Source organism: Amphiprion ocellaris, chromosome 6, assembly GCF_022539595.1.
Source record: "Amphiprion ocellaris isolate individual 3 ecotype Okinawa chromosome 6, ASM2253959v1, whole genome shotgun sequence".
Classification (NCBI taxonomy): domain Eukaryota; kingdom Metazoa; phylum Chordata; class Actinopteri; family Pomacentridae; genus Amphiprion; species Amphiprion ocellaris.
This window is the reverse complement of record NC_072771.1, coordinates 27,491,532-27,503,486: the sequence shown is the minus strand read 5'-3', so window position 1 is coordinate 27,503,486 and position 11,955 is coordinate 27,491,532. Positions and strand designations below refer to the sequence as shown.

General features: G+C 40.2%; 1 protein-coding gene across 1 annotated transcript; it reads right to left on the bottom strand.

Annotated features, from left to right (window-relative positions):
- Window positions 1–42: 42 nt before the first annotated feature.
- LOC111567415 (uncharacterized) lies at window positions 43–11,925 on the bottom strand. Its single transcript, XM_055011761.1, has 15 exons — window positions 11,760–11,925; window positions 9,777–11,595; window positions 9,346–9,493; window positions 8,721–8,884; window positions 8,189–8,232; window positions 7,903–8,050; window positions 7,421–7,581; window positions 6,710–6,864; window positions 6,346–6,429; window positions 5,839–5,905; window positions 5,515–5,637; window positions 5,284–5,411; window positions 5,052–5,168; window positions 4,737–4,844; window positions 43–1,778 (listed from the first exon to the last, which is right to left on the bottom strand). Exons 2-15 carry the CDS (start codon window positions 11,404–11,406, stop codon window positions 1,682–1,684), a joined length of 3,174 nt encoding a protein of 1,057 aa, XP_054867736.1. The 5' UTR covers window positions 11,407–11,595; window positions 11,760–11,925; the 3' UTR covers window positions 43–1,681.
- Window positions 11,926–11,955: the final 30 nt, after the last annotated feature.

Genomic DNA, 11,955 nt, shown 5'->3' with positions numbered 1-11,955 from the left:
AGTCGGCTCTGTTGAAGGTTCACAATGACATCCTCTTGCCAGTTGATTCAAGTTCTCATGCCATTTAGTTCTACTTGATCTCAGTGCAGCATTTGATACTGTTAATAGTTATCTATTAAATCGCCTGTTATGTGAAAGTGGTCTCAAAATACTGTGTTAAAATGACTTACCTCCTATCTGAAAGACAGTACAATGTCAGTCAGAATATCCAACTGTTCACCTTCTCCTAGCATCCCTCAGGGTTCAATCTCAGGGCCACTCTTTTTTCTGCACATGTTGCCCCTGGGCTACATGTTTAAAACCTATAACATAGGATATCACTGTTTTTATCACTGTTATGCTGACGACACACAGTTTTACCCTCCAATTACACCTGAACACACTTGTTTAACGACAAACTTTTTTCCCCCCGCTCTTTTGGCCTCTTTGTCTGAAAATGTGAAAAATGTTGTCAAAAAAGTTGACATCTTCCTGGACTCATCTTTCAGTTTTAACAAATTTGTAGCAGCAGCATTGTGAGGGGCAGCTTTTGTCAGCTCAGAACCATCACCAAACTGAAACTGATTTTATCTCACAAGAACCTAGAAACAGTGATCTATGCATCTCTAAGCCTGCGCCCAGACTACTGTAGCCTCCTGTATATGGGGTTGACACAGTTCAACCACATTCAACTACTGTCAGTATAGAATCCAGCTGTCCTGCTTTTAAATGTTACAAAGAAAAAAACAGCACATCACCCAATTGTGGCTCATTTGCAAAGGCCTCCAGTTAAAGGTAGAACTGAGTGAAAAGATTTTGCTATTTGTCGATCACAGATGGCATGATAAATGCAGTTATAACAGTGGCTGGTATCAAAGTTGAAGACTCCTTCCAAACAAACCAAAAACAGGAAAATAACTGTGTGGCCACAATCCTGCAGATGGATCAAGTAGATAAAACAACTTTATGTTATACCTCAAAACAATGAAAGAAAAACAAAACTATAATACCATTAAAACACAACTGACATGTTTCCTAATTTGCTCTTGTTTGACAGTTTGCCATTTACTGCATATGCATTTTACAAATGTCTTTGAATGTCAACAAAACAGTCATTATTCCCATCAAATTTTCAGTGAAGCACGTATAGGAGGACATTGTAAGTGGTGCTTGCGTGTATCTTGAATGTAGCAGCGAGGTGCCTCTAACTCGCTCAACAAACCAGCATAGTTTACCTGTAAGTGCATCTTTTCTGCTTGATCTGATAAAAGAGTTTGCAGTTTTATTATAACTTATAGGCTGTTTACAACCCAAAGCAAAGATAAAAAGTTAGTGAACTCCATGTAAACTATAAAAACAAAAATCCCTTTCAAAGCCTCCAACATAGATCCATTATACTGAGAAAAAAAAATATTCAATGCCTTAAACCTCAGGATATGAAATTATAGCACATCTGAAATCCATATCTAAACACACACAGTCAGGCACATACAGACTAATTTAAAGGCTTTTCTAATAACAATCTGTAAGAAATCATCCTTCCAGACCGCAGAAAATCTCATTCAGTCCATTACTGTAATCTCACAGTAGAAATAAATATAAAATGCTTTTACATTTTGATTTGCTTCCATTATCTGTTACATTAGGCTCTTTGATATGTTGTGTTTATCGTTTCAGTTGTGTATGTACATTAGTGCCTGAGTCAGGACAGAGGATAAACTCTAACAGTACTGTTAACTTCTCTGATCTCTCCTTCAGTGGGGACACTGGCACAGCCGTAGAGATGCAGCAGCTTCAATCTAAAAGGAAAGAAACAGGAAAACAGCACAAAGTGTTGTGAATGGAAGTTTTCATACATTTAAAAAGACCATGTGCATAATGACAGTCTTGAGTTTCCAAGTGTGTTTCAGTGATTCCATCATAGAAAGTTAAGAGTTTTAGGAGTCCCTGGAAAGTCTTGTCGGCCATGATATACACCAATCGGGCATAACATTATGACCACTGACAGGTGAAGTGAGTGACACTGATTATCTCTTCATCATGCCACCTGTTAGTGGGTTGGATATATTAGGCAGCAAGTGAACATTTTGTCCTCAAGGTTGATGTGTTAGAAGCAAGAATAATAGGCAAGCGTAAGGATTTGAGTGAGTTTGACAATGGCCAAATTGTGATGGCTAGACGTCTGGGTCAGAGCATTTCCAAAACTGCAGCTCTTGTGAGGTGTTCCTGGTCTGCAGTGGTCAGTATCTATCAAAAGTGGTCCAAGGAAGGAACTGTGGTGAACCGGTGACAGGATCATGTGTGGCCAAGGCTCACTGATGCACGTGGGGAGAGAAAGCTGGCCCGTGTGGTCCAATCCAACAGATGAGCTACTGTTGCTCAAATTGCTGAAGAAGGTAATGCTGGTTTTGATTGAAAGGTGTCAGAATATACAGTGCATCACAGTTTGTTGTGTTTGGGGCTGCATAGCTGCAGACTAGTTAGGGTGCACATGTTGACCCCTGTACACTGCTGAAAGCACCAACAATGGATACATGAGCATCAGAACTAGACCATGGAACAATGGAAGAAGGTGGCCTGGTCCGATGAATCATGTTTTCTTTTACATCACGTGATTGCCTGGGGAACACATGGCACCATGATGCACTATGTATGGGAAGAAGATAAGCTGTCAGATTCAGCATGACACTTTGGGCAATGTTCTTCTGGGAAACCTTGGGTCCTGCCATCCATGTGGATGTTACTTTGACACGTACCACCTACCTAAGCATTGTTGCAGACTATATACACCCTTTCATGGAAATGGTATTCCCTGATGGCTGTGACCTCTTTCAGCAGGATAATGCATCATGCCACAAAGCAAAAATGGTCCAGGAATGGTTTGAGGAGCACGATGAAGAGTTTGAGGTGTTGACTTGGCCTCCAAATTCCCCAGATCTCAGTCCAATCAAGCATTTGTGGGATGCTGGACAAACAAGTCCGATCCATGGAGGCCCCAATGTACAACTTACAGGACTTAAAGGATCTCTTGCTAACATCTTGGTGCCAGATACCACAGCACACCTTCAGAGGTATAATGGAGTCCATGTCTCAACAGGTCAGGGCTGTTTTGGCAGCTAGAGGAGAACCAACACAATATTAGGCAGGTGGTCATAGTGTTATGTCTGATCAGTGTACATGATCTTTACAAGTGTACCTGTGCGCCAAAATGTTACAGCATCTATATTTTCTAGCTACAGAGCAGAGTTATCACACAGTGAGATATCTGGTGTAGATAGTAGGCTCTACTTCTGTATAAATAGTCCTATCTAAAACTCTTTATTCCGACATTTCACTCCCTTGTTACACCACCAACAGCTGATATTTTCTATTTTCAAAAAGTCAAACCAAACAGTTGTATTCATTGTTGTGAGTGTTGTAACGCTTTTTTCATGGTCGGTGAAATGAATGAATCGAGCGCTGTGCTCATCATGAGAAGGAGCCAGGGCCTGATTATCGCATGTTTTGTAAATGTCAGATCTTACAAAAGCAGCACATATTTCACACCAGTTAACCTTCTCGGCGTGTGTGGAAGTGATTTCTTTAGTCTGTGTCAATCATAGCAGTTGCACATGTTCTTAAACATTGTTGTAACTTAAGCCTAAGACAGACGCAGTACATTATGTAACTGTTGGCTATCAAATCAGTCCCTTTCATCAAGTGACCAACAATATGTAATGGTTGCACAGAAAATGCTCTCCTGTTAAGTAAACAGCAATGAGGATTCTGATAAAGGAGCTAATCCAGTCAGACAAATGCAAACAGTAAACCATCTGGACATGAGGAGGAGGATGCTGGGGTGGTGGAGAGGCGCTGGCAGGAGGTATTGGCATAAGTGTGATCTTTAGAGTAACAGTGATAAGTGTCAGGTTATAATGTCCATACTTTACACCCGAGTAAATATGACTGGATGCTGTGCAGCTGTGAAGGAGCCAATTAAAGCATATTGTAAAAGGTAACAAGCACAGTGCTTCATAACACAACCCTTCATGAGTGCTCCCCTCCTAGCAGTCGAGAGCAGAGACTCAGTTCTCTGAGTGGCCTTTCAAATGTGGCACCACACAACAGTGTTAAGAGTAACAGAGACATTTTTACACGTACTCCCTCTGGTGTTAAAATTGAAGCAGCAACACTAGAGAGCTTTTGACATTTAACTGTGTGGAGAATAAACAGCAATTCAGTGTGAAAAAGTGGTGACGAGCTAATACTACACCTGAAACTGAACCCTAATGATCTAAACCCCAAATATACTAAAAATGACACCATTTATCAGAACTCCAGTCTGTGTAAACAGAATTGACGGTACAAATCAACTGTGACATGCCCATTCATTGGGAAACTTGACCAAATCTGAGCTTCAAATCATAATATTTCATCAGAATCCTTTTATTGCAAGTCTCATTTAAAAAAAATCACCATAATAAAGTTAATAAGCTCAACTAGGAAGCCACAAGTGACTGAACTGCAACCAATCATGTGACAAAAATTCAAGGACTCCTTTTCAGCTGAACTGCAGGCACTGTAGTAGACAATAATGGGAACAATTTAAAGTAAGTAGTCAAATATCTATATTATGTACAGCTGCCATCCTTTTCATGATATAGTACATCTTGGAATGAATGCTGCACATGTTCATTCTCGGTTATTTGAAACTGGCACATACTGACTCCTGAAAAAATAAAATGTATTTCTGCTTGCATGTGTCTGTGTATGTTTACCTCTGGCAGTGTCTGCAAAGCTTCAGTATTTTCTCTGAGGTGATGTGGCAGAAACTGAGTTTGACAATATGAAGGTGTCCACTGCAGTAACTTGACAACAGAGAAACCCTGTGTCACACATAAACACACATACAATGGGTTACAGCAATATTTACTTATCTGTGTCATTGCTGATACAAAACTGCATGATGAGATGGGATCCATTTAAAAGTAATGGCAAATTTTTACCAAATAAAGGCACATCACGTGAAGGGATCATCATGTATGACACATCACTAATCCACAGGTCAGTTTGTTGTGTGATATGTGTCATACCCTCTGTTTCCTGTTCCAGTGGAGCTGAGATCCAGCTGTTGAAGTCTCCTGCAGCCCAGAGCCAAGAACTGAACACCTGCATCTGTTACTGCTGGACAGCCACTCACATTGAGGGATCTGACTCACACAGATACAGAAAGATACACAAACTCTATAGCTGTTGATTGCCAGGTTGTGCTTTAGTGATATTCTGCAACGGGATACATGTAAGTCAGGTTATGTGTGTCTTTACCTGATAGAAGGTACATATTTGCTGATGTTGTGCAGCGTCAGGTCAGTAACTTCAGGACAGGAACTGAAGGTTAGATTCTGAAGTTTGACACACTTCTGGAGTAAAGTGTCCACTGTGGTGTCATTGACCTATTTGGATACAAACAGAGGGAGAAAGTATATTGAAATCTCCAGGTAAGAATGTCTTACTGAGCTGTGCCGATGGATTGAGTCACATATTTTAACAGCTCACCACCTGCAGTCCGGTGAGATTCAGTGAAATTAGACATTTGAGTTGTGATGCCATCACTGTGAGACTGTGTACACTGACTTTTGGCACCCGTCCGATGTTTAGATGCTGAAGGCCAGGGCACATCTAAAACACAGAAAGTGAAAATGTTATGTATTGGATGCTACATGTTGCACAGCACATGCACAGTTCTACAAAAGAGATGTAAAGGCAAGCAAAAAATGTTTTTCACATGACTTATGATGCTGAACACAGAACAGCATGCTAATTTGTTAGCAGTTTTAAACAAGACAAATCAGGTTTAATTGCTTTCTTCAAAATAAATACCTCATATATTGCTTGTAGACAAGCTGGAGTGAGGAACTGACAGCCAAACACCTCCAACCTGCACAGGCTTAAGTGAAAACACATTAATATAAACACAAACAAGCAGGTGCATCCTAATAAGATGTGACAAAAATCAACTACAAATTATGCACTATGTCCTGTCAGATCATAGTGTTGAGAGTGAATCTCATCATTGACAAAGGGAGTAAAAACACAGACTGTGAGACTGTTGAAATTGGATTTTAACAGGTAATCAGGTTTCAATTTCGCTAAACAAATATAGATGCAACATGGTTAAATAATATCACTCACATTAAAATACTTGGTGCATGAATACATTTATGTAAACAATTCATACAAAGATGAAAGACAGAACAACACACCCATAACCATGTGTAAATGTTCTGCCTGGTGTATTCTGCTGCCCCCATCAGCCTGCAGTATGCTCTGAGCTGTACTAACATTGCATAGTACATACATGGATTTATACACGGGGAAAATTCTGACCTCTCTTTGTGTCTCATGACAAGTTTTTTTAGTGGGACATCAGTGACATGGCAGCCATTCAGGACAACAGAGCTCAGCCTCAACCTGTAATAAACGAGGATAAATGATGGATTATTACTGGAAAGCTTCTTTATGTCGGTTATCCATCCATATATCAAGTCAGTTGTATATTTTCTACAAATGTGTGTGTTTTTGCTTGCATTACTCATGTTGTACGAACATAAATCTGTGTTCATGTTGCAGAAACCCGACACCCTTTAAGAGATAAAGATTATGTCCCCATAATATAAATCATTCACTTTTTAAGGTGAATGTAAGCCAGTGTATTGTCCTCTGATTTGATGGAGACTCTGTGTTTACTGACCCTGTTCCACAGACACTCAGAGCTTTCACTCCTCTGTCTGTCGCTCCACTCCAGCTTACATCCACACTGGTCACATGAACACACAGCTGACCAATCAGAGACAGCATCTGGTCACCATGGAGACCAGGACCAACACAACTTGTGACCTTAAGTTCCTGTAATTAATAAATGACTTCATGTGAATGATTTTACAGAATATAAGGTTTAAACTGTATTCTGGGTAATTTGCATAAAAGGCAATTAAAATACTTTTAAAAAGCTTGTCACTGAAATTCACTCACAATATATTGACCAGCAGGAAGTAACACTTTATGTTCTGTACATTTACGTGTTTTATTAACACTGACAGCAGAATGATGCATTCAGGATGAGGGGTCAATAAATAAACTGTCAATGCAAAAATAGAAAATGCATGTAATTGTTAAGTGATGGAAAATTCACTTCATTATTTTGTTTTTTATTTACTCCATTCTAAGTGGAACTATTTTTTGGTTTATTGATCAGGAAGATATAATCGTGCAATTTCAGGGCCACGCTCGTTATCCAAAAGCTTTTTTAAAAAAAATCCATCCCTTGCAGGTTTCCACCAGTTGCTCTCTGATTCTGAGACTCTCCTCTGAGTAATCGTTAAAATACTACAGAATAAAATGTTGCTTGGCACAGTAATCTTTTGATTGGACTCAGCAGGTTCTGATTTACTTGTACTTTTACCTCCAGAGAATTCCTACACAGAGAGAAAAACCTGTCCAGCCCACGGGTGGAGACGGACAGAGCACTGCAGCTGTACAGACACAGACTGCGGGGACGACGTCTGCCCACATTCAGCAACCAGTGGTCGGTTAAAGACGAGTTTTCAATCCTGAGATCTTTCCCTGCAGAAACATAAAGAGAGAGACCAAAGCATAGACTTTTGCTTATTCTATGAAACTTCTCTTTTACATCTGAACCTCAGCTCTGACCTACAGTTTGTGTGCAGGTCTGTTTTATCTCACCTATGTTTGTCCAGGGAGTGGTGCAGTACAACACTGCACTGTTAGGACTTACATCATGAGAACACGCCATGTGCTGCGACTTGGAAATGTTTGGGTCATCCCACTAACAATGTTTCACCTCGACTTTGAAAAGCAAAATGATACTGAATTCTAACTGCTGCCAAGACACTTTTTTTTTCCAACGAGAAGCGTTAAACTTACAAAGCATGTGATCAGAAGCCAACGTGTGCAGGCGGCGGCAAACCTGCATCAGTCTGCACAAATCCCTCTGAGGCAGCAGACACAGGATGGACAACCACACTTCATCAGGTAAACACAGCCAGCAGTCGCTTACAGGGACACCTGCTGGCTGACGGGTGCAACGACAACAACAACACAAATCATGTTTAATCCAAACAGGCATCTTTAAAAACAAGGTTACAAATAAGTGATTACACTATATGTTTAATGATCTAAAAAACACAGAGCAAATGTAAAGATCTCTTACACTGTACTGACATCTGTCGTTCAAGCTGGCATGCACTGTTACGCCTGTAAATGCAAACAAAAAGTTATATGTTTATATTCTGGTAGTATTCTGTTATCATTATCAGGACTAATGGGATGTAGATGCTGAAAATCAGCATAAGTTTTAGTTCAATAGCTTCTCCTCTGCTGCCCTTTCATTTCATCACTTAGAAATTTCATATATTACTGAGATAGTCTGACTAATCTTAACCCTAAAACCTCAAAATTTTAGAGGTTAGTCTCCACAAAGAACACACTGTTGTCCCAACAACAGTATTTTAAACCTCCAAGAAAGTCACTCTTGTCTGACTTCCTGCTGGAAGGATGTATGATGTGTGAAATTAATTTCAGATAAGGTCCTAAAAAGGAATAGAAACAAATTTGCATTACAGCTTTTAAAATTAGTTGGTCATATGAGGTGTTGGTGACTTGACTTTTTAAAAATTTACATTTTTTTTTCAAATGTTTTGTAAGGTTTTGTAGTTGTGTCTGTCTTTTGTTTCTAAACTTACCCACAGTTGGTGATCTTGGTAACAGGTCATCATGATGATGAAGCGTGTGTATCTCTGTAGGTTGCAGAATTTTGTGTGCGTCCATGTGTTTTCCTCTGCCATTTGGACTCTTTGTGTGTTTTGCGGAGTTCAGTGTCTTTGTGCATTTAGTTGCTCCTTGACTGCTGCTCGAGACACAGTACATCACAAGTCAGTAGGTTTTATGCGCAATAAGTCAGGCTTTTATTTTGAAAAATTAATATGATGTCCATTATTCAGTGTTTTAAAAATGAAACAGATTCAACTTTTTCCTCTACCAAAAAATAAATTCATACCACAAAAAACAAGTGTTTCAATTATTTACTAGTGATGACTTTTAACTGTTTGTATATGAATGTTTGAGGGGAAGAGCAAAAATCAGTCTAGAGTTTAGATCTTAAATTTCAGGCAAATGCAACTGGTTTCTCAATATTAATCACACACACACACACACGCACACGCACACGCACACGCACACGCGCGCGCGCGCGCACACACACACACACACACACACACACACACACACACACACACACACACACACACACACACACACACACACACACACACACTAAATGAATGTTCATGTGACTACTTTATCTGTCACCTTTCCAATTTTCCTCCAGAGATGGATATGCTTGAATTTCTGCGGTGCTTCCACAGACCTTGAGCTTCGTTTCTCTTCTGGGGACCTTTGACAGTCCTCAGATGATGCTTCCTGCTTGGATGATGTCTAGTTTTGTTTTGCAACAGACCTGACCACAGACAGAGAGGGAGGAAGACAACACAGCTGACTACTTGACCCTTTAAACCTCAGGATATCTTGAATTAAATCCTCGACACATGTTGCTTCATGTTTTTTCCACAAGAAACAGGCAAAAGTTATATAATAGCATATGATATTGTTTGACAAGTCATTTCACAGGCCCTAACGTCAATCCTGTGACACCTTGGAAGAGCCCTGACCCCTGGATAGTAAAAGTAAAATATATAACTTTACAGTATCGAACATCTGTTTTTATATATGATATTTATTACCTGGTTTAGCAGGATGAGCAGCATTTTCTTCCACTGAGGAAACAGCATCAGGTTTGGTCCTCAAGGGCTCCGTCGGTGTGTTCATGACCTCAGTTTTGATAAAGAATTCTGCAGCTTTATTCATTAAATCAGGCTGACTTTTGCCTTTAGGGTCCAAATGTGCATTGTTAGTGAGAATATTCTTCTGACACAAACTCCTGCTTTTAGTTCTGATGCCTGCAGATTTTTCTCCGACAGTCAAATTGTCACAGGATTTAAGATCTCTGTGTTTGGTAAGTGTTGCCCTGTTGCTTTTGTATTGAGATCTGTCCTGGTTTTTACTGGTGACACATGAACTCCTCTCCTCTGGGTTTTCTGCACTTTTGCCTCCTGTGTTATGAAGATGTTTTTTAATCTCTAAGTTTGTGATGTGAGAGTTCACTTCAAAGTGAGATGCAGGTCGGGCTGCTGCTTTATCAGATCCTACAATTTCTTCAGATGTCTTCCTGCCTTTCTCAGGCGGCTGTGTGAAGCATCCTGATTCAATATGTTGGCTTTGTCTCATTCTGAGGTGATGCAGCTGATCCACACATAGTTGGTACTCCTCATATACAGTCAAATGTGATGGTAGCTTGAACTGGCAGGTGGATCTGGCCATTGCAGCTTTTGTTATCTCTCCAGGTATCTTCTTTGGAGCACTGTGGCTCATTTTATGATGTGAATACATGTCAAAATCTGAGCTCGATCCTTGTAGTTTGTGCATCCTTCCATAAATTTCCTCCATCGTGTCATCTCCTGCTTTCTCCTTCTCATCTTGTTCCATTTCCTCAACCTCTTTCCTAAATCCTTTTTGATTTTCTGTCATTTCTCTTTCCATCTGAGCTCCAGATGTTTTGTAAATCATGTAGGTAAAACTGTTGCTTTTTGGTTTGAAGGTAGTCACAGCACCAAACGCTGTGCTCTTTTTATGACTGGCATTGCTCCTGGATGATGAGGACTCTTTGATGAAGTGTGCTGCAGGATTTGTGTTGCTGTCAGATACGTCTATGTGCTGCCTTTGATTAGAAACATGTAGTCTACTTGTTTTGCAGTAATCTTGGCAAACAGTTTGTTGATGAGTGGTATGTTCTGGCTCTATACTTTTCATATCTTCTCTGTTCTCAGGCCAAGTTTCCTCATTTTTCCTCGGGGAAAAGGTGAAAGGAATGTCGAGATCACATGGAAAGGAGGGTTTATATCTACAGAGGTAATTATTTTGTTCATTGTTTTTAGAGTTTGATGATCCTGGTTGCCAAAACTTCTCCAAATCCCCTCCTCCATGCACCTCATCATTACCTACAGCACAGGAAACTGCGTGATGGTATTTAGCTGCAGATAAATGTTTATATGCAGGAGACCTTCTGTCCGTTTCTCCCTGTTTTACATCAGCCAGGATCAAACTGTCAGCTCTGCAGAACTCATTGTAAACCTCTGATCCGTTGTGGAGGAATCTTTCAGCCCAGTCCAACGCATGGCTCAGCTTGTGCTGCTCACTGAAGAGGGAGTCACTGAGGAGATGAAGCTCCTGGTTGACGCTCTGCCTACAGTTCCCAGCATCCTCTAGGAGGTCAGACACAGCACGTCTTGCACTTGTGATCGGACTTGTCTCCATAGATGGATGTGGTGTTTGTAAAGCTGTCTGTGGCCGATGTTTTTTTTCAAATTTGTCATTTGTTCATGGTATTTGGCTTTTGGAAATAACTGACCCAGCCCTAATTTTCTTTCTCCTCACAACCTCATGGCCTTCAAGTACTCTCTTGTTGTGTTGTGTCAGTCTGTACAAACGAATCATAACCCTGTTCTGATGACAAGAAGCAAAACAGCTGTTTACACTGATTTCATACATAAGCAACACATGTACACATTCTCTCTATTATTCATATAGTGTTGGGTTTTGAGTATTTATGCCACTAAAACAACAGCTACAGTGTGATTCAGCTTTGGAAAATAAATAGTTGCTCCTACCCAGAAGATTTCCTGACTTCTGTTAATCTCAGTTCCAGTTAGAGAAGGAATAGCGGCATCCACAGCATGTCTTTAGGCAAAAACACTGGCCAAATAGAACTTTTTGTGGCTCCAGTCCTGACAGTAAGATTTGAAAACTCCTTGTATCCCAGAAATCTTGTGTTGCTTTCACACAAACATCACCATAGAGACAGTA

What these genes read in the sequence shown, in the direction of transcription:
- LOC111567415 (XM_055011761.1), bottom strand. Translation starts at nt 11,406, where the DNA reads ATGGAGACAAGTCCGATCACAAGTGCAAGACGTGCTGTGTCTGACCTC. An exon ending in ACCAAGATCACCAACTGTGG is followed by an intron (nt 8,233 to 8,720) that starts GTAAGTTTAGAA and finishes TTGCATTTACAG; the next exon opens with GCGTAACAGTGCATGCCAGC. An exon ending in ACGACAGATGTCAGTACAGT is followed by an intron (nt 8,051 to 8,188) that starts GTAAGAGATCTT and finishes TGCACCCGTCAG; the next exon opens with CCAGCAGGTGTCCCTGTAAG.